The sequence below is a fragment of the Phacochoerus africanus genome, chromosome 2 (genome assembly GCF_016906955.1).
Source record: "Phacochoerus africanus isolate WHEZ1 chromosome 2, ROS_Pafr_v1, whole genome shotgun sequence".
NCBI classification, from domain to species: domain Eukaryota; kingdom Metazoa; phylum Chordata; class Mammalia; order Artiodactyla; family Suidae; genus Phacochoerus; species Phacochoerus africanus.
This window is the reverse complement of record NC_062545.1, coordinates 236,384,422-236,403,762: the sequence shown is the minus strand read 5'-3', so window position 1 is coordinate 236,403,762 and position 19,341 is coordinate 236,384,422. Positions and strand designations below refer to the sequence as shown.

At 44.1% G+C, this 19,341-nt stretch overlaps 1 protein-coding gene and 1 long non-coding RNA gene across 6 annotated transcripts in view; one reads left to right on the top strand and one right to left on the bottom strand.

Moving 5' to 3' along the window:
- LOC125120088 (uncharacterized) overlaps nucleotides 1-17,447 on the bottom strand; it is a 111,982-nt gene extending 94,535 nt beyond the window's left edge. Inside the window, exon 1 of the long non-coding RNA XR_007133242.1 lies at nucleotides 17,260-17,447. This is a non-coding gene — a long non-coding RNA (uncharacterized LOC125120088). The remainder of the gene's footprint in view (nucleotides 1-17,259) is intronic.
- A 290-nt stretch (nucleotides 17,448-17,737) lies between these two features.
- The window catches only part of LOC125120087 (transducin-like enhancer protein 1), a 92,345-nt gene continuing 90,741 nt past the window's right edge, over nucleotides 17,738-19,341 (top strand). For all 5 annotated transcript variants that reach the window (XM_047767827.1, XM_047767825.1, XM_047767824.1 and 2 more), the window contains exon 1: nucleotides 17,738-19,011. In XM_047767827.1, coding sequence (XP_047623783.1) covers nucleotides 18,988-19,011 — 24 coding nt within the window. In that variant the 5' untranslated portion in view covers nucleotides 17,738-18,987. The remainder of the gene's footprint in view (nucleotides 19,012-19,341) is intronic.

The window sequence follows — 19,341 nt, the reverse complement described above, 5'->3', positions numbered from 1 at the left end:
CAACAATAACAACAACAACAACAACAACAAAAAAGACAAAAAAAAATGAAAAAGAAAAAATTCATGCAGTCAAACATGGCAACACTGTTTTTTCTTCCTTTGCTTTTAGAAAGTTCTCTACCTTGTAATCAGGTAAACTTTACCTATATTTTCTTCTGCACTTTTATGGTTTTCCTTTTTACATTTATGCTTGTAGAAACTCTTTTGCCCTCTCAGTATGATGGCACAGGGCTCTGTAATAAAACATTGTGCCCTGGCGCTGTGTACTGTGGTATCCTGGGCTACCTCCTACTTCTGTATCTGTCCTACAATGGCTCCTCACATTTTCACAATCTTTTTTTTTTTTTTTCCTTTTTTGGCCACCCAATGGCACATGGAGCTCCCAGGCCAGGGATCAGATGTGAGCCGCAGTTGCTACCCAAGCCACAGCTGCGACAACACCAGACAGTTAACCCACTATGCCAGCTGGGAATCAAACCTGCATCCCAGTGCTCCCAAGATGCTGCCGATCCCACTGTGCTACAGTGGGAACTCCTCATGATCTTTTAAATAAGTATTTCTTAGTCTGTTATGTGTTTAAAAAGTGACTCGGGGTTGGGGGGCGGAAATACCTTAAAATGTAGTTTGTCCTGCTCCCGGAGGTAGGACCCAGAGATATGCATGTTCACCAAGTATCTGAGACAATTTTGCTGCAAAGTGATGCAGGAACTATTCAGGCCTATTATCCATTTGCACCATGTCTGCACTTATACCTATATGTCTACATCCATATCTATGCAGCCCCCACATTGAACCTCTCCAGCTGTGTATCTCCCAGGTACCTCAAACTCAATCCAAAGCAGAATTCACTGCCTCTCCAGTCAAAACTCTTCACCCTCCAAGCACCATTTGACTTACTGACAGTGAGAGGTTTCCCTGCCCCAGATCTGAATAAGTGATTTCTCCAAGGAGCTCTGGTACCTACTCATGAATAATAGTATTTAGAACCTAAGATCTGGGCACCGGATATACTTATAATTACCTTGTTTTTCTTTGAACTCTTTCCTCAGGACACAGTTCCAGTGGTAGGATTATTGGATTAAGGAAGATGAAATATTTTAGGGCTCTTGATTCAATATTGACAAAGCTACAACCATTTGTGAGCCGTGCTGGGACTACAGAGAATGACTTTCTTCCCCCAGCCAGTATCAGCTGGTAATATTAAAGCCTTAGCATTACCTAACACTGTCTTCCTGATATTGAGAAGTTCAGGAAAGAGTTCTGGGGGACAACTCCTATCCCTGCCGTCTCTATTCTTTCAGGGATCTTTGCTGAAGGGAAGAACAGATACACCCTGAACAACAGCCAAATGGGGAAGAAAGAACTCGCTAAGCAAGTGCCAGAACCAGCTCCCACGCCTACCCACTTCCAAATCAGTGTGTCTCTGCTTCCTTTATAGAGAAGGATGGAGCCAAGGCCAGGACTCCTAAGTAAGGCTCCACATTTCTGTGTACCTTGTTAGTCTAGGCACCCTCAGAAGGCACCAGGAAAGCTAGGATGGCCCTTTAGAAGGGCAAGAAGCAAAAAAGAGAAAGATGGAATATCCTTTCTTAACTTTAATGACCACCTTTCAATAAACGTGTCCACGATTACCATATTAGGGAGGATGGTGAGGTGAGGAGCCAACAAGAGGGGAGAAAGGAAGCAGAAGTACAAGGGCAAAGGGAGCCTCCCAGAGTTACCATTTGTGATGAGAGGGAGTGGATATTCCCTCCCCAAAGTGCTACCATGTACATTCTCCAACCATGTCTACTCTCCCTTCCCAGTAGTAAAGCACACTCAAACTAACTTCACAGGTGACTGAGAGGCCCTGGGAAAGAGCAAGTCTTGCTACAAGTTGTTTCAATTTCCTTAAGGACTGGAAGTGAAGAAAAAAAGATGCCAGGGAAGAATCAGAGCAGATAGGGTTTGTCTTGACAAACTTCGCACCTGCCCACAAACATGCCGCTCCTGTGTTGTGGCTACCGTCCATGAGCTCAAGAGAGTCTCTTCTTCCAGGGCTTTTCTGATGCTCCTAGCTGAAAGGAACTCCAACCATCGCCAAACTGGACTTCTCTAGGTCCAGCTCCTTCAGTTAAACTCTAGAGGTTAGGCCTTAGCTCAAAGGGGTCATCAGTAATCTACCTGAGAGGTGGCAGGCACCCTGGTTAAGAATACTGACTGCAGAACGGCTCTGCCACTCACTAGCTGTGCGATTTGGGGAAAGCCATTAACTCTGTGCCTCAGTATTCCCAAATGTGAAATGGAGGTGCATTAGAGTTCTCTAGAGAAATAGAACCACTAGGATATATAAATATATGGAATTCCCGTCATGACTCAGCGGTAATGAACCTACTTAGCATCCAAGAGGACACAGGTCTGATCCCTGGCCTCACTCAGTGGGTTAAGGATCTGGAGTTGCTGGGAACTGTGGTGTAGGTCACAGGTGTGGCTGGGATCCTGTATTGCTGTGGGTGTGGCACAGGCCAGCAGCTGCAGCTCTGATTCAACCCCTAGCCTGGGAACTTCCGTATGCTGCAGGTACAGCCCTAAAAAGGCCAAAAAAAAAAAAAAAAAAGGAGAGGGAGGGAGAGGGAGAAAGATGAGAGGAAATTTGTTACAGGAACTGGCTTACATGACTATAGAGGCTGAGAAGTCCCAGGATCTGGAGTCTGCAAGCTGGATTACCAGGAACACCGGTGGTGTAATTCAGCTCAAATCCTAAGGCCCAAGAACCAGGAATGCTGATGTTGGAAGGCAGAAGATAGATGTCTGGGCTCAAGCAAAGAGCTAATTTGCCTTCCTCTTTGTTCTACGCATTGGGTGATGCCCAACCATATTGGTGAAGACTCTCTTCTTTACTCAGTCTACTGACTCAAATGCTAATCTCTTCCAGAAACACTCTCACAGACACACCTATCTGGGCATCCCTTAGCCTCATCAAGTTGACACATAAAATTAACCAGCACAGGACATGATAAAAGTACTGACTTTAAAGTCTTTGTGAAGAAAAAAATGAATTCATATATATAACGTACTTAGAACAGTAAACTTCAGGAACATGGGTTAGAAAATGATGATAAGGAGAACTATAAAGCTGTCAAAAGGCATCTTCCTTCAACCTGCCATGGTACCTGAAGGTCCTCCTCTAACCACTTCTACAATTTGGAAATGGTCCCAAAAGTATGCTTGAGGGGATGCTAGTGTTCTAGGAACTGGGCCAAAGTGATTCCTTGCTAAAATCAAACAATGACAGCCTTTGCTGTGCCCATTCTTCACAAACTGCATACCAAATTAAGTTAGTGGACAGAATTTTTTTTTTTTTTTGTCTTTTTAGGGCCGCACCTGCATTACGGGGGTTCTCAAGCTAGGAGTCCACTTGGAGCTGTAGCCACTGGCCTACACCACAGCCACAGTAACACCAGATCTGAGCCATGTCTGCGACCTACACCACTGCCCACGGCGATTCTGGATCCTTAACCCTCTAAGGGAGGCCAGGGATCGAATCTGTATCCTCATGGATGCTAGTCAGATTCATTTCCACTGAGCCATGACGGGAACTCTGAGACAGAACTTTTAAACTTAAATTTTCATCCTTGAAGTTTTTATACCTTTGATGCTATGAGTATTTGGAAGGAATTAAAGAGTAATAAAAAATTATTGTTGGAAAAACTCAAAAACAGACACCCAGGCCCAGCTCGATAGCCAGATTATTTTTCATGAAGCTATACTCTTTGTTTTTATTTTATTGATTGATTGATTGCTTTTTAGGGCCTCACCCACGGCATGCCCCATCCTCCTGGATACTAGTCGGATTCATTTCCGCTGAGCTACAACAGGATCTCCCACTTGTTGCTTTTATTTTGGATGGCATAGCTATGGGCCATTTTCTGCTAGTAAAATTAGTTCTTTATTTTGTATAAGAGAATGAAATACACCAGTATTTGGTGGTGCTCTAGCAGGAGCATAGCATCAAGGCTCAGGGTCACTGAAATAATTGGAGTCCCTTGGCGAGGTGCTGGAGGCCTTTATAGTACCATCTCCAGGCACACGGCTCCACTAATTATTACAGGGCTCATTGAAAGTAACACTCATTTGATCCTTGGCATCCAGTGTCTTAAAGGTTTTTAAAATTAGTACTCATCATTTAAAGTATAAGTTCTAATTTCCCAGTTATCCTATATGCTCTCTGAAAGAGGAATGAACTTTTATATAGTTCCTGATGTCATCAAAGCCTAGGACAGAATTGTGTTTTTAGTATATCCAAATAAATGCAATGGTTCATAACTTGTAACCTGGAATGAATTTCACTTCACAACTTTTAATTTCCATTTAATCTCCCAAAATGAAACATGGGGCAGCTAAGTCTTAATGAGTAATACATTAGAAAATGCCCACCTACTGAGGACCAACAGCTCAGGTGGATGCACACTATCTGGATGGATCGTGAAAAGGTCTACAAGTAGAGCTTCATGAGTAGGGCATTAGCCCTTAAAAGACTTTCTGTGGTTGGGGAAAAACCCACTTCACCAAAGAAATTCCATTTACTTTAAAGGCTTGCTGTATTGGAAAGGATTTGTACTTTTCTGGGTCTTGAAGCCAATATTCAATTCTCTACTGATTCCCCTTACATATGGAAGAACTGTACAGACCACTGAGCTAGACTCAGTGAAACTAAATCCAGCTTGAGATTCCTAGTGAGTATCTGATGAGATTATAGAACTATGCAGATTCCTTTCAAAACATTTTCCAGAAATGTGAATGAGAGGGTTAATGGAAGGAACATCTTAGGCTCTTTTTACACTGGAAATAAAAAATTCCCATCATCAATGTCTTCCCTCCATAACCAATACCCCCACCCCTGGCCTTTCTCCCCCAAACCATCTTGTTTTCCACACTCAACCCAAAAGGATGATGGAAATGAGAATACATCATTCCTAGAAAATAATTTCTGGAATTCCTTAATGGCTCAGTGGGTTAAGGGTTTGGTATTTTCACTGCTGTGGCTCTGGTTACAGCTGTGGTTCGGGTTCCATCATTGGCCTGGGAATTTCCACACACCGCTGCTGCAATCAAATAATAATAATAATTTCCTGATTCTAGCCTAGTGTCTTTGTGGACCTTCCATTCCATGCTGGTCCTAATGTCTGCTAATGTATTACTGTGTGAATATGCTTATTGAAAAAAGAGCTGTGTCTCCATGGATATGTTTGAAGACATTGAATAAGAGTTGACAGACTGCAAATTCTAGATATGCCTCTTATTTGACACTGAAGGAATTCTTACTGAGTAAAATTTAAGAAGTACCACCTTCTCCCCTTGTTCATTATTCTTTCCTCTTCTCCCCTCCTCTTTGCACTGTTCACAGCATAAAGATAGGCTTTGTTCTATCTTCCCAAATAGAACGCCTCCTTAAATGACTACAGTGGTGGAAGGGAGCAACAATGATATAAAAGCCTGTAGAATCGGCCTATGTATACAGCAATGCTAAGCATACTATTCTTTATAAATTATGATGGTTTTGGTGGTTTTCTCCATTTTTTAAAGTTTTATTGAAATATAGTTGACTTACAATGTTGTGATAATTGGTGGTTTATTTTCTAAAGCCTGATCTGAGTAGCCAAGATTGTTTACTGGATGGTCTAACTGTTCCTTACTGGAAAAAGCCAAATCCAGAAAGAGAAACCCTTTCTCTTTTTCTTTCACTCCCCTCATAAATGAAGGTTTTGTATTTCGATTTTTTTTTTTTGGTCTCTCTAAAGTAGGCCTGATTTCCAACAAAATATTTCAAATGAAGAAAGACACACAGAAGAGGTCTGTCCTAAAGAGTCCCTCCGCCGACAAAGAATTGTTGAATTTAAAGATAATTGAGTTTGACTTCTACCACAGAACAGCAACCCACAGCCATTAGGATTCTTACTTAGCCAGGGCTCATCAATTCTCACTAAACCTTATTCACAGATTGAGAGACCTCGGCCATCGCTAATAAAATAAGACGATGTGAAAGGAAAGTGGAAGTTCCCAGTTCAAAGAGAATCCTAGGCCAGATCACATTCCTCAAAAGAGTTCAGTTAATATCTAATTGACTTCCTAATTTCTGTATGTATTTCTCAGGGTCTTTTCCAACGCATTTCACATTCATTGGGCAAGACGGTGTGACTTTCAAAAAGAGTGTATTTGAGACCTAATTCCATTAACCTCTCTCTGGTTAGCCATTTTTGCCTTATTGTATTATCTACATGGGCAACTCAGGGCATTCAGCCACCCCAAATAATCACTGTATGGTGTTCATTATTGGTTTCCATAGCACTTCCACCCCAAAATGTACTTTTACTTCCAAAAAGATATGTATACCTGTGGTTTTCTGGTTGTTTTTTTTTTTTCTTGAGTATGAAACAGTCTGGAATGGAAGGGCATTCAAGATCCAAGACTCCTGCCTTTCCCTGAGATCCATTTATCCTGCCTCTAAGAAATACCATGACGATTTATCTCATAGGTCCCAGAATACTAGGCCGTGGGCTGGGCTACAATTCCAAGGAACACACTTCTGGAATCTGTGCTGCTGTCTGATTTTTGAGGATGCACAGTAGCAGGGGTGGTAATTCCTCAGCCTCAGGTAAAAAAGGAAAAGGAATAAAGTTCTCAGGGTCAAGCACTGAGTTAAGTACTGGACTGTATTATCTCAGCTTATCTCTTTCCATCCAGGCAACTACCTTGAGAGACCTGTGCTATTATCCTGATTTTATAGGTGAGGAAACAGATGCTCAGAGAGGGGAGTGGTTTGCTGAAGGTCACACAGTTAGAGGCAGATGGGAGTTCCATCTCAGGACCCTCTGTCTCCGAGCCAGGTGCTCTCTTTGTTAAGGCACTCTAAGCTCGAGGATGGGGAGGGGCAGAGGAGGATAGGGGATGCCTGAGAGAGGAGATGGAAACTTGAGGCAGAAAAGGGCCGGCAAAGAAGGGAGTGACAGGAGTTCCCACTGTGGCTCATTGGGTTAAGAACCCAACATAGCATCAAAGAGGATGTGGGTTCAATCCCTGGCTTTGCTCAGTGGGTTAAGGATCCAGCATTGCTACAGCTCCAATTCGACCCCTAGCCCAGAACTTCCAAATGCTGCAGATGCGGCTGTAAAAAAAAAAAAAAAAAAAAAACGAGAAGTGACAAAAGAATTATGCAGAAAATTCTCTAAAGAGCTTGAACCCTACTGATTTGGAACTGAGACTGTAATTGCGTTTCAGGCAGGGATTATGATTTATCATTTCCAAAAGTGTAAAGGAAGGAACAATCTGTCCTAATGTTACTGAGTGAACCTGGGTTGCCATTTTTCATGAACATGGTTTGGGGGTTAATGGCTTTCCATTAAGCTGAAGTTGTTAATAATCGAATCGAAAAATTCTATAGCTGTGATGGTTCATTTTAGGTGTCAACTGAGCTAAGAGATGCTCAGACAGCTAGAAAAGCATTTCTGAGTGGGTCTAGGAAGGTGTTTCTGGAGATTGGCATTTGATTCAGCAGGCAAAGTAAAGATCACTCTTACCAAAGGGGGTGGGCTTCATCCAATCCACTGGGGCCCCTCAAAGAGAACCAAAAAGAGGAAAGGCGGGCTCTCCTCTCTTCTTGAGCTGGGATGTCAAGCTTCTGGCCTCTGGGATTTATACAAGTAGTCCCTCAGACCGCAGGCCTTCAGACTTGGACTGAAATGTACCACTGACTTTCCCAATTTTCTGGCTAACAGATGGCAGATTCACGGCCTCCAGGACTGCATGGGCCAATTCCTATGATAAAGCTATTCTTTTTCCCTCTCTCATTCTCTTCTATTGGTTCTGTTCCTCTGGAGAGCCCTGACTAACATAAGCAGCATTTTAAAATTGTGTGTTGCAATCTATGTATGTGAAAGAGAGAACTGGACTGAGATTTTTAAAATGTATTTCTTGGGAGTTCCCTTTGTGGAGCATTAGAAACGAATCCGACTAGGAACCATGAGGTTGCAGGTTCGATCCCTGGTCTCGCTCAGTGGGTTAAGGATCCGGCGCTGCTGTGGCTCTGGTGTAGGCCGGCAGCAACAGCTCCAATTTGACCCCCAGCCTGGGAACCTCCATATGCAGCGAGTGCAGTCCTAAAAAGACAAAAGACAGAAAAAAAAAAAAAAAGTATTTCTTAGTATGTGGTTTGTGGTCAAAGATATTTGAAAGCAATCAATTTTAAGAGGACTTTGGAGGACAGAAACAAATCTATTTCCATTCAACAGTTCCAATGTTTCCAAACATGTTATTAGGTCCCAGACTACATGTTAGCAGGACATCCCAAGCTGTTATTGCCTTTTTTTTTTTGTCTTTTCTAGGGATGCACCCGTGGCATATGGAGATTCCCAGGCTAGGGGTCTAATCAGAGCTGTAGCAGCTGGCCTACGCCAGAGGCACAGCAACACGGGATCTAGCCGAATGTACGAGCTACACCACAGCTCATGGTAACACCGGATGCTTAACCCACTGAGGCCAGGGATCAAACCCACAACCTCATAGTTCCTAGTCAGATTTGTTAACCACTGAGCCATGACAGGAACTCCCCCAAACCATTATTAATCACAAAACTCTATACACCTTCCTGCTTTTTTTTTTTGTCTTTTTAGGGCCGTGCCTATGGCAGATGGACGTTCCCAGGCTTGGGCTGAATCAGAGCTGCAGCTGCGTGCCTACACCACAGCCACAGCAACATCAGATCCTTAACCCACTGATCGAGGCCAGGGATCAAACCCATTTCCTCATGGATACTAGTTGGGTTCATAATTGCTGAGCCACAATGGGAACTCCCTTATCTTTAAAACTTTTATCACTTGTGAAGTTGTAAATAGGATGGTTGCTCTGCTGTCCTAGTCCTAGCTGAAATGAAGACTTGCCGTCTTTGGCATTTCCCTGCTTCAGCTGGTTACTGAGCCAATCTTTTTTTGCTGACCGGCAGTTAGGAGTATGAATCAGGTGTGCCCGAAAGCACACAACTGAAGGTGGCTGCACTTTTCTGCTGGTGGACACAGTTCTAGAGCCCTGAGGCAGCTCTGTCTGCAGGAAAATAAATTCTTAAAGTATCAACCTCACCTCAAAAGTACTGAGAAAGCCCACCAAGCTTGTGAGTAAAATACACATTTTTTTCCATCAGTAGATCAATAAGAGGTATGAGGGGAGAGTGAGAAATAGCATTCTTTTTTTTTTTTTTTTGGTCTTTTTGCCTTTTCTTGAGCCGCTCCTGTGGCATATGGAGGTTCCCAGGCTAGGGGTCTAATCAGAGCTGTAGCCACCAGCCTATGCCAGAGCCACAGCAACGCAGGATCCGAGCCGTGTCCGAGACCCACTGATCAAGGCCAGGGATCGAACCCGAAACCTCATGGTTCCTAGTCGGATTCGTTAACCACTGCGCCATGAAGGGAAATCCAGAAATAGCATTCTTAAGGGGAACTAGTACTCACTGTGGCCAGCGGCTACTAGTGAGCTCTCTGGAGTGTCAGGGCTCAAAACCCAGCTCTCCTACAAGTGACTGGGAAAGGACTAGGTCTCTAGTTTCTGGTCAGTAAAATTGGGCTGGTAATAGTACTTGCTAACAGAAATGCCTTGAGGGTCAAATGAGGTAATATAAACTTAGAATAGTCCCTGACCTGTAGTAAGTGCTTGATAAACAAACAATGGAAGGCACACATTCAGTATGTGAATAGGATGAGAACCCACTGTACAACTGGTGATGACCCAAAGAAGGAATCTTACTGACTTAAAAAAATTAATGGGTAACATACAGGCAACTCAAAATTTATCATCTTAACCATTTTTTTGGCCACACCCACAGCATATAGAAGTCGAAGCCAGGTATCAAACCAGCATCCTCATGGATACTAGTTGGGTTTGTTATCCCTGAGCCACAATGGGAACTCCCAAGATTTGGTGATTGACTACTATTTTCTTTCTGATAGAATTCTTAAAGATTACACTCCATTTACAATTATTACTAAGTATTGGCTATATTCCCATGTTGTACAATACATTCTTGTAGCCTATCTTACACCTAATAAATAGTTTGTACTTCCCACTCCACCATCCCCATCTTGACCCCCCTACCCCAACTGGTAACCACTAGTTTGTTCTCTACATCTATGAGTCTGCTTCTTTTTTATCATATTCATTAGTTTGTTGTATTTTTTTAGCGTCTACATATAACTGATTATCATACAGTATTTATCTTTCTCTGTCTGATGCATTTCATTGAGTATAAAGCCCTCCAAGGCCATCCATGTTGTTGCAAAGGGCAAAATGTCATTCTTTTTTATGAAGGCCCATTGACTTTTTAACCCGTCAATTTTTTTTTCACGTTTTCAGAAATTAAAGACATAAATATGATACCTCCTCTCTCCAGCAAAGGCAAATAACTTCTGGAAACACTTCCTGCAGTTACCTAGAGATACCTGTCTCCATAGAAATGCTAATTAGAAAACCAGTTTTCTTAAGAAAGGTATTGGGGCAGGCTGTTTACATGAATCAACATTTCTCTAATACTTGTCAGTGTTTTGTAACACTTTTTCAAGTGCCAATTGTAGCTTGCCAGTTCTTCTGAAGTGTGGAGACTGCCAATGGAGGAAACCAGAAGGATAACTCTATCCTCGTGGGGCTTTTCCTGTCATGGTAAATCAGTTATTTTTATCATTTTCATTTTACATAAGCATTGCTTATGTGGATGAAGATTGGAAATAATGGACACTGTGTAAAAAGTCCTCGTTTTCTGGTACTTTCATATTTGCCTTGCTTTAAGGCACTCAAGTTTTTTTTACTGGAAGTTGTGGATTTAATCTGTTCACACTCAAACTGGAATCTGCTTACCACTGCCATAGAAAATTTTCCTTTAATAAACATAATGGTGATAGGAAAAACAAAAATCATTCTAAACAGGCACGATTAAAGGAAAAAAAATTGATGGATGGGGCATTCCCAGTGTCAACATTCAGATTATGCCTTGTCACTTTTCACAACTTTTTGGAAAACTATGTATTTATTAACACATCATATATATGTGCCTCTGTGATTCTAGATGAGGATAACATCAGCGTCCAAGGTTTAGGGTTATTTTCTTTTCAAGATTAATATTTAAAGCTTAGAACACAGAGCAATAATCTTTTTCAGTATCATATTTCAAAATATTACGGAAATTTCCAACTCAAACTCACAATTTATAAATTTCACTGCTGGGTTTAAGTGATGAAAAGATCAGCAGAGCAACTATTTATAAAGGGAATTAAGAAACTGAAATAAAATGTATTTGCTACTACCTTATTCTTAATATGTAAGCAATTTTCTTCTTTATTTTATAGTATATTTTCTGGTGATTCGGAGCTTGATGGCCCACAAAATGATGCATTAGAGGATTGCTAATGTAATACCCTAATTTATTTAAAGATTTCCACTTTACATTAATTGATAACTTAGGGACATTTAAGACTGCAGAAAAAACAAAAACAAAAATAAAATAGCACTCAGAGTTCCCATCGTGGCTCACTGGTTAATGAATCTGACTAGGAACCATGAGGTTGCAGGTTCCATCCCTGGCCTTGCTCAGTGGGTTAAGGATCCGGCATTGCTGTGAGCTGTGGTGTAGGTCACAGATGAGGCTTGGATCCTGAGTTGCTGTGGCTCTGGAGTAGGCCAGTGGCTACAGCTCTGATTAGACCCCTAGCCTGGGAATCTCCATATGCTGAGGGAGAGGCCTAAGAAATGGCAAAAAAAAAAAAAAAAAAAAAAAAAAGACAAAAAAAATAGCACTAATAATAAAAGAGCTAAGAGATCCAGAGAAAAACACTGGGTAATACTTTGGATATTGGTACAATACCTTCTCCATGACCAGTAAAAAAAGTTTCACCTTTTTTTTTTCGTACTTTTTAAAACTAGGAACATCACAAGCCAATCTTTCAACTATAAAGGGAATTTCCATTTAACATATGAAGAAAATGCTGTAGACAATGAATGTAAAATGGTTTTCCCACTTTTTATCATGAAAAATTTCAAACAAACAGAAAAATTGAAAGGATAGTAAAATTAGTAGCTACAGACTCTACCCCTAAATTCAACTGCTGACTTTTTTATCAGATTTGCTTTCTCTTTTTCCACACACACTTTTCTTTGCAGCTGTAGACATCATTTGAAGTTGCATGTATCACCATGCACCTTCTCAGAACATCTTCTGACACAACAATTCCCACATTAAAAAAAAATTAATCATAATTCCTTATTGCCCAATATTCACTCCACACTAAAACCGCCCAAGAATGTCTTTCATAGCTGCTGAGTTTCTGTTTTTTTCAACTAGGAGCCAATAAAGGTTCCCATATTGCATTCATATGTCTTTGTGTTTAGGGAATAGTCCTTCCCCCATTTTTTTTTTTTTTTTTTTAAGAGCCCATGCTAGTGGTCTTGTGGAATGTCCCAACATTCTGCTACCTCGCTTGACTTGTTCACCTAGGTCTAGACATAGCACTCTAGAAACCTTGGAGGTATCTGGAATATTCTCTCGATTTCTAGCCCCTTTCTTATCTTCAGAGCTCACCTGCCTTCCACCTTAAGGAACACCAAGAGATCAGAGATTAGCTGAACTCAGCTTTAACCCTTCAAAAAAAGTTTTCAGCTTCAAGGATACTGCCAAAGCAAAGGCTTTTAAGGTCAGAGAAAAGGTGCTCCAGTTCAAGGTAGATTTCCCAGCAAGTCCAAGGCCTGCAGCAAACTGGGTCACTGCAGAGAACTTTCAGGGGCCAAGGTCTGCTCTTGTTATGCGAATATGTAGGAAAGACCATCAAAGGTGCTTCCTTTAACTACTTTTTTCTTTTGTCTACCAAATGTCCTTCTGCTTCTGTTGGGCCTAAAATGCTAAACTGATAGGAAAAAAAAAAAAAAAAAAAGGGTATTATCCCAACTTTTACCAGTCTACACTAACAAATTAACACATGTGCCATACATGGGCAGGAGATTAAACAGGCTGAGAAGAGGCAGTGACATGTAGAAGAGCATTTGTATCTGCACTTCTAGGATGGCTTATAAACACAGGCTATTTTGGACCTATACCTCTCCAGAAATATAGACTTAAATAAACAAAAGTTTGCCCTGGCTGAGGTGGGGTTCTTCTGCAGGCCAAGTGTTTTTAAAAAATGTGACTGGCTAGTTAAGAAGTTTATCTGCCTGGTGCCTCAAATTCTCCAACAGTTTATTTGAATTCTGTGTGAATGGCTAATCTCCTACAAGTTTGGGGGGCTTTAACAAGGTAAACAAATGGGTGGGTTGTGAAGGTAAACATTGCATTTCCTCTCAGTCTCATCCTCACCTCCAAAATCCTGCTCCTTCACTCCTTTCACTAGCCCCAGCCTTCCCTTTCCTAAGCTTGGTCTCTTGTACCCTGGAAAAGTACTGAAATTGCAAAGGAGACATTTTTAATTATAAGTACTACAGTAATGAATTCAAGTACACTCGTTTATCATAAAGGGCTTTCCCATCTGTCTCTAAAGTATACTTTAAAAGGCTGTGTATTTGATAACATTAGCACCAAGCATCTTCCACATGTTAATGTTCAGCATTTTAGATGTTCGCTTCCCCCACCCCACAAAGACTGCATAGTGGTGGTTCCAGAAAGAGCACATTTATCTCTGTGTTTAGGAGTGCCTGTGTGGTCTCCTCCTAATTTATTTGTACTCCACTCCTCAGGGATAGCATCGCAATCCCCCTAGGCAGAAAGAGATTAGGGAACTGGGCTGTCTGCTTCTCCCCACCCTGACAAAGAGGGAAAACAACTTCCCCAAGTCCCACAAGTTCTCTGGCCACTGTACAAATTGTTCTTGAGCGTGGAGGTTTTCCAAAAGCCCTAATTAGCAACTCACAGCAAACATTTCTTTGCATTAGCTAATGATCCGGCTACACTTGTAAGCAAACAGAACCAACATATCTAATCAATGCTGAAAAACCAACCAAATGCCTATTAAACATCTGGATGTAATTTTCTAGTTACAACAAAATGAAAACATATGCAGGTTTCTTTGATCTGCGTCTTAACAAAGAAATTGTTGATAAAAAAGCATACTGGTCAGTCAACGTGTCATTTTCATAAAGTCTGCTCGTTTCTCTTCACATGCTCCCAGTTTAATTTAGTTGGTTTCCTGCAATCTCTAATTTTACCATATTGTGTGAAACCGCAAGAGAGTCTTTGGATGTGATTTTATTTGAGGTTTTACTGCTGCATGGATCTGCTACTGATTTTTTTTCTTTCTGTCCTCCCCCAACCCCCACCCCATGCCATCCTGCCCTTTTCTTTGGTAAAGTGGTGAGGGAAGAAAGCAACGCTGGGAAGATTCCTTCCGGATCCTTCATTCTTAAGAAAACCTCCAGTTTAAAAAAAATTTCAAATGATGAAATGTATAACTAATAATAGCTGAAAGGAATAGAAAATGACAAAAGGGATCTTTTAAAAAAACATGCATTATTTCAAATAAAAAAGCAATAGACTTAAAAGATGCATAACGTCTATGACCAGCATTCATATTTTTCTCTTATACTAGCAGATACATATAGTTTTTGTCACTACTTATACTATTCGCAAGTTGAAAACTTGATAACTCAGCAACAAATGAATGGAAATATACGCATATGTGCGTCAATGAGAAAATAAACAATCTGGCAATCTTTGTTTCTTTTGTAGAGGATAAAGAAGGAACTTTTTTTTTCAGAGACAATTTCCTAGGGAAGCAGAGTACTTAATATTACTTCACGTAAAAACATCAACACATGAATATGTTAAAGGTAAGGAAGATTATGGTTAACAGACTTTAAATAGAAAACCAAAATTACAGATTTCATGAGTAGGACTATTTTCCTTTAAACAGGCTGTAGGCAATCTGCACATATATTATTTATTTAAAACGTAAGATTAAAGCTACTTGATTGTTTAAACACCATCATTTGTAATGCAGTTTGATGAGAGTTTTGTAGTATAATTATTACAGCATGACAATCACAGAGAAAACATGACCTTGAAGAGGGGCCCAGCCTCCTCTCTCAAGGAGGATGCACTGTAAGAGAAAGAAACCATCGAAAAACCAACCATCTTCATGTACAAAATTAAAGGCCTTCCAATTTTCAAATCATTGCTCTTTCTTTTCTCCAGATACTATATCATAAGGTAATCAGAAGACCTGGAGTGTCAGACTCTAATGGAAAAGAAACACTTGTTAAAAGAGAATTTCTAATTTTTACCCATGGCAAACTAGGAAATATGGTGAGTAGACATGTTTGCTATGAACAGTTATGTTAGAGAACATTTAAAGGTAATGTGTTAGAACTGATTTTTGAAGGGGATGGGAGAGGGGAGAAAAAGAGAAGCAGCAACCCTTTTGCTCCGGTTTTAACTTCTCTATTTAAACTTAACTACCAGCTTGTGCTAGTAAATCAAAGTAAAGTGTGGATAAGCCAGGGAGAAGTCTTAGTTGCCCTAGCTGTCCCAGCATGCACAGGTCTATGTGTGGCACTTGCTACACAATCCTGGAGCTGATTATGGGATGAACCAACAATAGACTGGTAGAAGCCGGCCAATCACTAGATGATTTCAAGAGGCGCAGGCAGCCAAAGGACAAAGCTAAATTGCCCATAGCCATATAATTCAAAAATTCTTGTATAGGGAGAAAACCTGTCTTGTCATCACCAAATTTAACCAAAAAAGGGGCAGCGCTTCCTTCCTATTGATTTTCCAAGTTAGCAAAATGAATAATAGGAACCACTCTCCAACCTCACTTAATGAGAACATGGTAAAGCCACAATGCTGAACTTGTTGGAGAATTACTATGACCTTATACAGACTGCCTAAAATCGCTCCTTTAATTTTTCATTTATAATTGATATTTGAGATTGATCCAATTATAGACAAATCAATATTAAACATTTTTAAGAACTCCACCATTGAAATGTATTGTCTAAAATGATTCTTTTAATATTTCCAGAAAAAGATCTCCGTAAAAGCAAATCTCAAAATAGAACGTTATTTCTGATTAATAAATGCCTTCCCATAACTCTCTTGAAGGTAAAATAATGGGAACATTGGGGCAATTAACACCAAAAAATTCAGTACGTTCCAACCTAAGATAAATGCTTGTCAAAGATGTGTCTTTCTTATGGAAGAATTCACCACCATTTGGCTAAAACGGCATTATTCACTTACCAATCACGTGGAAATAACTCAAATAAATGCGGCAATATATAAGATTTTCTGCTATGTGGGTTATTTGCTATGTGGTGTATTTAGAAAAACAGACCCAAACTGGAGATTTATACATTTTGCCTTGTCTATTTAAAAATTTGGAATCCCTTTTAAGTTCCACCTCATAAGAATTTTAGCCAGGTCATTTATCCAAAGCTTCCCAATCAATGCCTTACACAGCTCAGCCGGCCCAGGGGCGGGGGTGGGGGTACCATCCGAACTGTGGAGGTGGGGTGGGCAGGACAGGTTGTTCAGGTCTAGATGCTGTTTATCCCACACACTCTCTTTGTTTCTACTAATTGGAAACAGACTCGTGGTCATGTTGCTGAGAAGCCCCTAGAACTCTGAGCAGCTATCTCCCAACACAGCGAAATCTGGACTTTTAACAGAAGAACCGAAATTTCGCGCCGCGGGCGAAATATCGCATCTGAGACTACGACGCGCGTGCCTTACCCTGGGTTCCTTCCCGCCAAATCAAGGCAGCCCGATCTTTTTGCAAGGTGGTTTGAAATTTTCTAATAAAAACCAACTCCTACCACCTTGGGTGCAAAAGGGGGCGTGGGCATTAAAAGCCTAGTCTTATGCGGCTGCTGTAAGTACGCCAGCCAATGAGTTGCTCATGTACGCATTTTCCACCAAGTGCACAGTCCACTTCTCCTGCATCCGCCAAAAGGCAGCTCGAGGAAAAACAATCCTCAGAGAAATTTTTGAATGTGACCTCACTTTCAATAGTAGCATCAAACAGGGGACAAGCACCGAAAGATTCCTTTGGCTCGAACTGGCAAAAAGCACCCCTTCTCCCTCATAAGAACCTACGGGGTTAGTCTCTGAGTTTCACTGAGATCTAAAGATTTTCATTAAAGGGAAAAGTGACAAGTGGGCAGCATTTTTGCAAATTCGAGCCCCCAGCTTCGACCGCTGCACGTTGGCCTGTCCCTCCCGCTTGCGCGCTCCCGCGCGTTCCCTTGCTTGCCCCACGTTACTTTGACTGACAGCCCGGCCCCGCCGCTCTCCTTCTCTCCGACCTTCCCATCCCGGGTGCCAATCTCCGCGTCTCGCCGCTTTCCATTGGCTGGTTTCGGCGTCCCGCGGCTCCTTCAGGAACAGTTCCTCGCCGAGCCCGGGAGGACGCGGCTGGCGGAGGGGAGGTGGGGGTGGATGGGAGGAGAGACGGGGGAGACGGCGGAGAGGGAAGCAAGCGGGGCGGGAGAGAAAGGAGGGAGAAGGGGAGACCGCCGTCCGGGGCCGCGCTGCCATAGGCTTTGGGGAGGTGACGCGTCACCACCCCACGTTGGGCCTGGCGCATGCGATTGGCTGACGCGGGCCTTCCCGCTCCCCCTCTCCACTCGCCGGGCCCACGTACCCCGCCAGCTCCTCGCTCTCGCCCCCGCCCGCGCAGGGCTGGGCGGGGCCGGCGCTGGTTAGCTCCGGAGTGTGAAACCGCGTGTTAATGTAACCGGCGCGAGAGGCGCGGGCGGCGGCGGCGGGAGCGGCGGCGGCTGCAGGAGCAGCAGCGGCGGCGGGCACCCTCTGCCCCGCGTCCCTGAGGCAGCTGACTGCGCTACCCCCACCCTCGCACGGCCGGGCGGCTCCCTCGCCACCAGCCCGGACCTTCGCTGGCCCTTGGCGATTACTCCGGACTCGCCCACGGAGTTTGCCTGCCGGGTAAGGAGGCCAAGCGTCGGAGCGCACTCTTGCGCTTTTCCCTACCATCGAGTGGATGTCGTTCCCTGGGTCGTGAGAGAACTTTGGAGCGGGCTGGAGCGCCCTTTGCGGAGAGGTAGAGAAGAGAAGGAAAGAAAGAGGGCTGACGGAGAGGCTCGGAAGAAGGGGTCCGGAGTGGCCGGGCGGGCCGTGTTGCTCGGATGCGCCCAGGGGTCGAGGAGCAGCGGAAGGCTGCGGGACTACTCTCCGCCGAGTAGCCCCGTCGGGCCAAGAGGGTTTGTACAACCGCGGAAAACAGCAAGAGCGGCCCGCACGGGGCGTGCCGAGACGCCTCCCGGCGCGCCCTCCACACTTTGCCCACCTCGTCGTCATCCCGCGCTCCTCCGCTCGGGTTAAGCCTGCGGAGCGCCGGACACGGAGCCTCCGCTGGGGCCCGGACCTCGCCCCTCGCCGCCTCCAGGGACCCTGCGAGCGCCCGGTCTTGGGCGCCTCCCGGACCTGCAGGGGTCGGCTGTGAACGTCGTCACATTTGTTTTGTGGGGTTAGCGGGGGCGCTTGCCACCTGCACCTCCCCGGCTGCTGGCGCCGCGGGGAAAACCCGGCTAGGAGGCGGACCAGGAGAAGAACAGTGGAGAGCAACCCGCCTGGATTTGTTTGCCCGGGACGGGTGCGGCACAGGCGGATCGCCGAGGGGAGCGCGGCGAGTCACCGCGCCCCCACCTCCTCGCCCCGGCGGCCCAGGCTCGCGATTTGGAGTGCGGCCCCGGGCGCCGGCGGCGCCCCGCAGGTTCTAGGTGCAGCGGGGCCCGGGGTGCCCTGTGATGTGGCCCTGAAGGTGGGAGCCCGCACCGGCGGGAACAGGAGCTGCTGGGCGCCGAGTGGCCTCTGCGCCCAGCGGAGCGCGCCTGCGTGCGTGGCCAGCGCACCCCCCGCACTTCCCGCTTCTGCCCGGCTTCTCAGCTTAATTTTCTTCGGCGGGATTAAAGTTGGAAATTGAGCGGAGAATTGAGTTGCCCGGGAACGGAGCCGCGGCCGCCGCCAGAGCGATGTTCCCACAGAGCCGGCACCCGGTGAGGCGCGGCTGGCTGGCTGAGTGGGGGACAGGGTGGTGAGGGGTGGTAGGCGCTCTTGCTGTGCGGTAAGGAGATGGGTGGGTGCTGAATTCTGGCCGAGCCCCTGGCTTGGGAGGTCGAGGGCCCTCCTCTCCTGGGTTGGGGAGTGGGCTGAAACTCTAAATTTCCCCGTTTGCTCTGTGCCCCCTCCTACTTGAGGTCTAGACTGGGCGGGTGGGGGCGCCCGGAGAGACTGGGGTTTCTTTCCAGCAGACACATCCTCCCCCTTCCCAGAGGCGAGTAGGGCGCCCCCACCTTTGTTTCTCGTCTTGCCTATTTACATGTCAA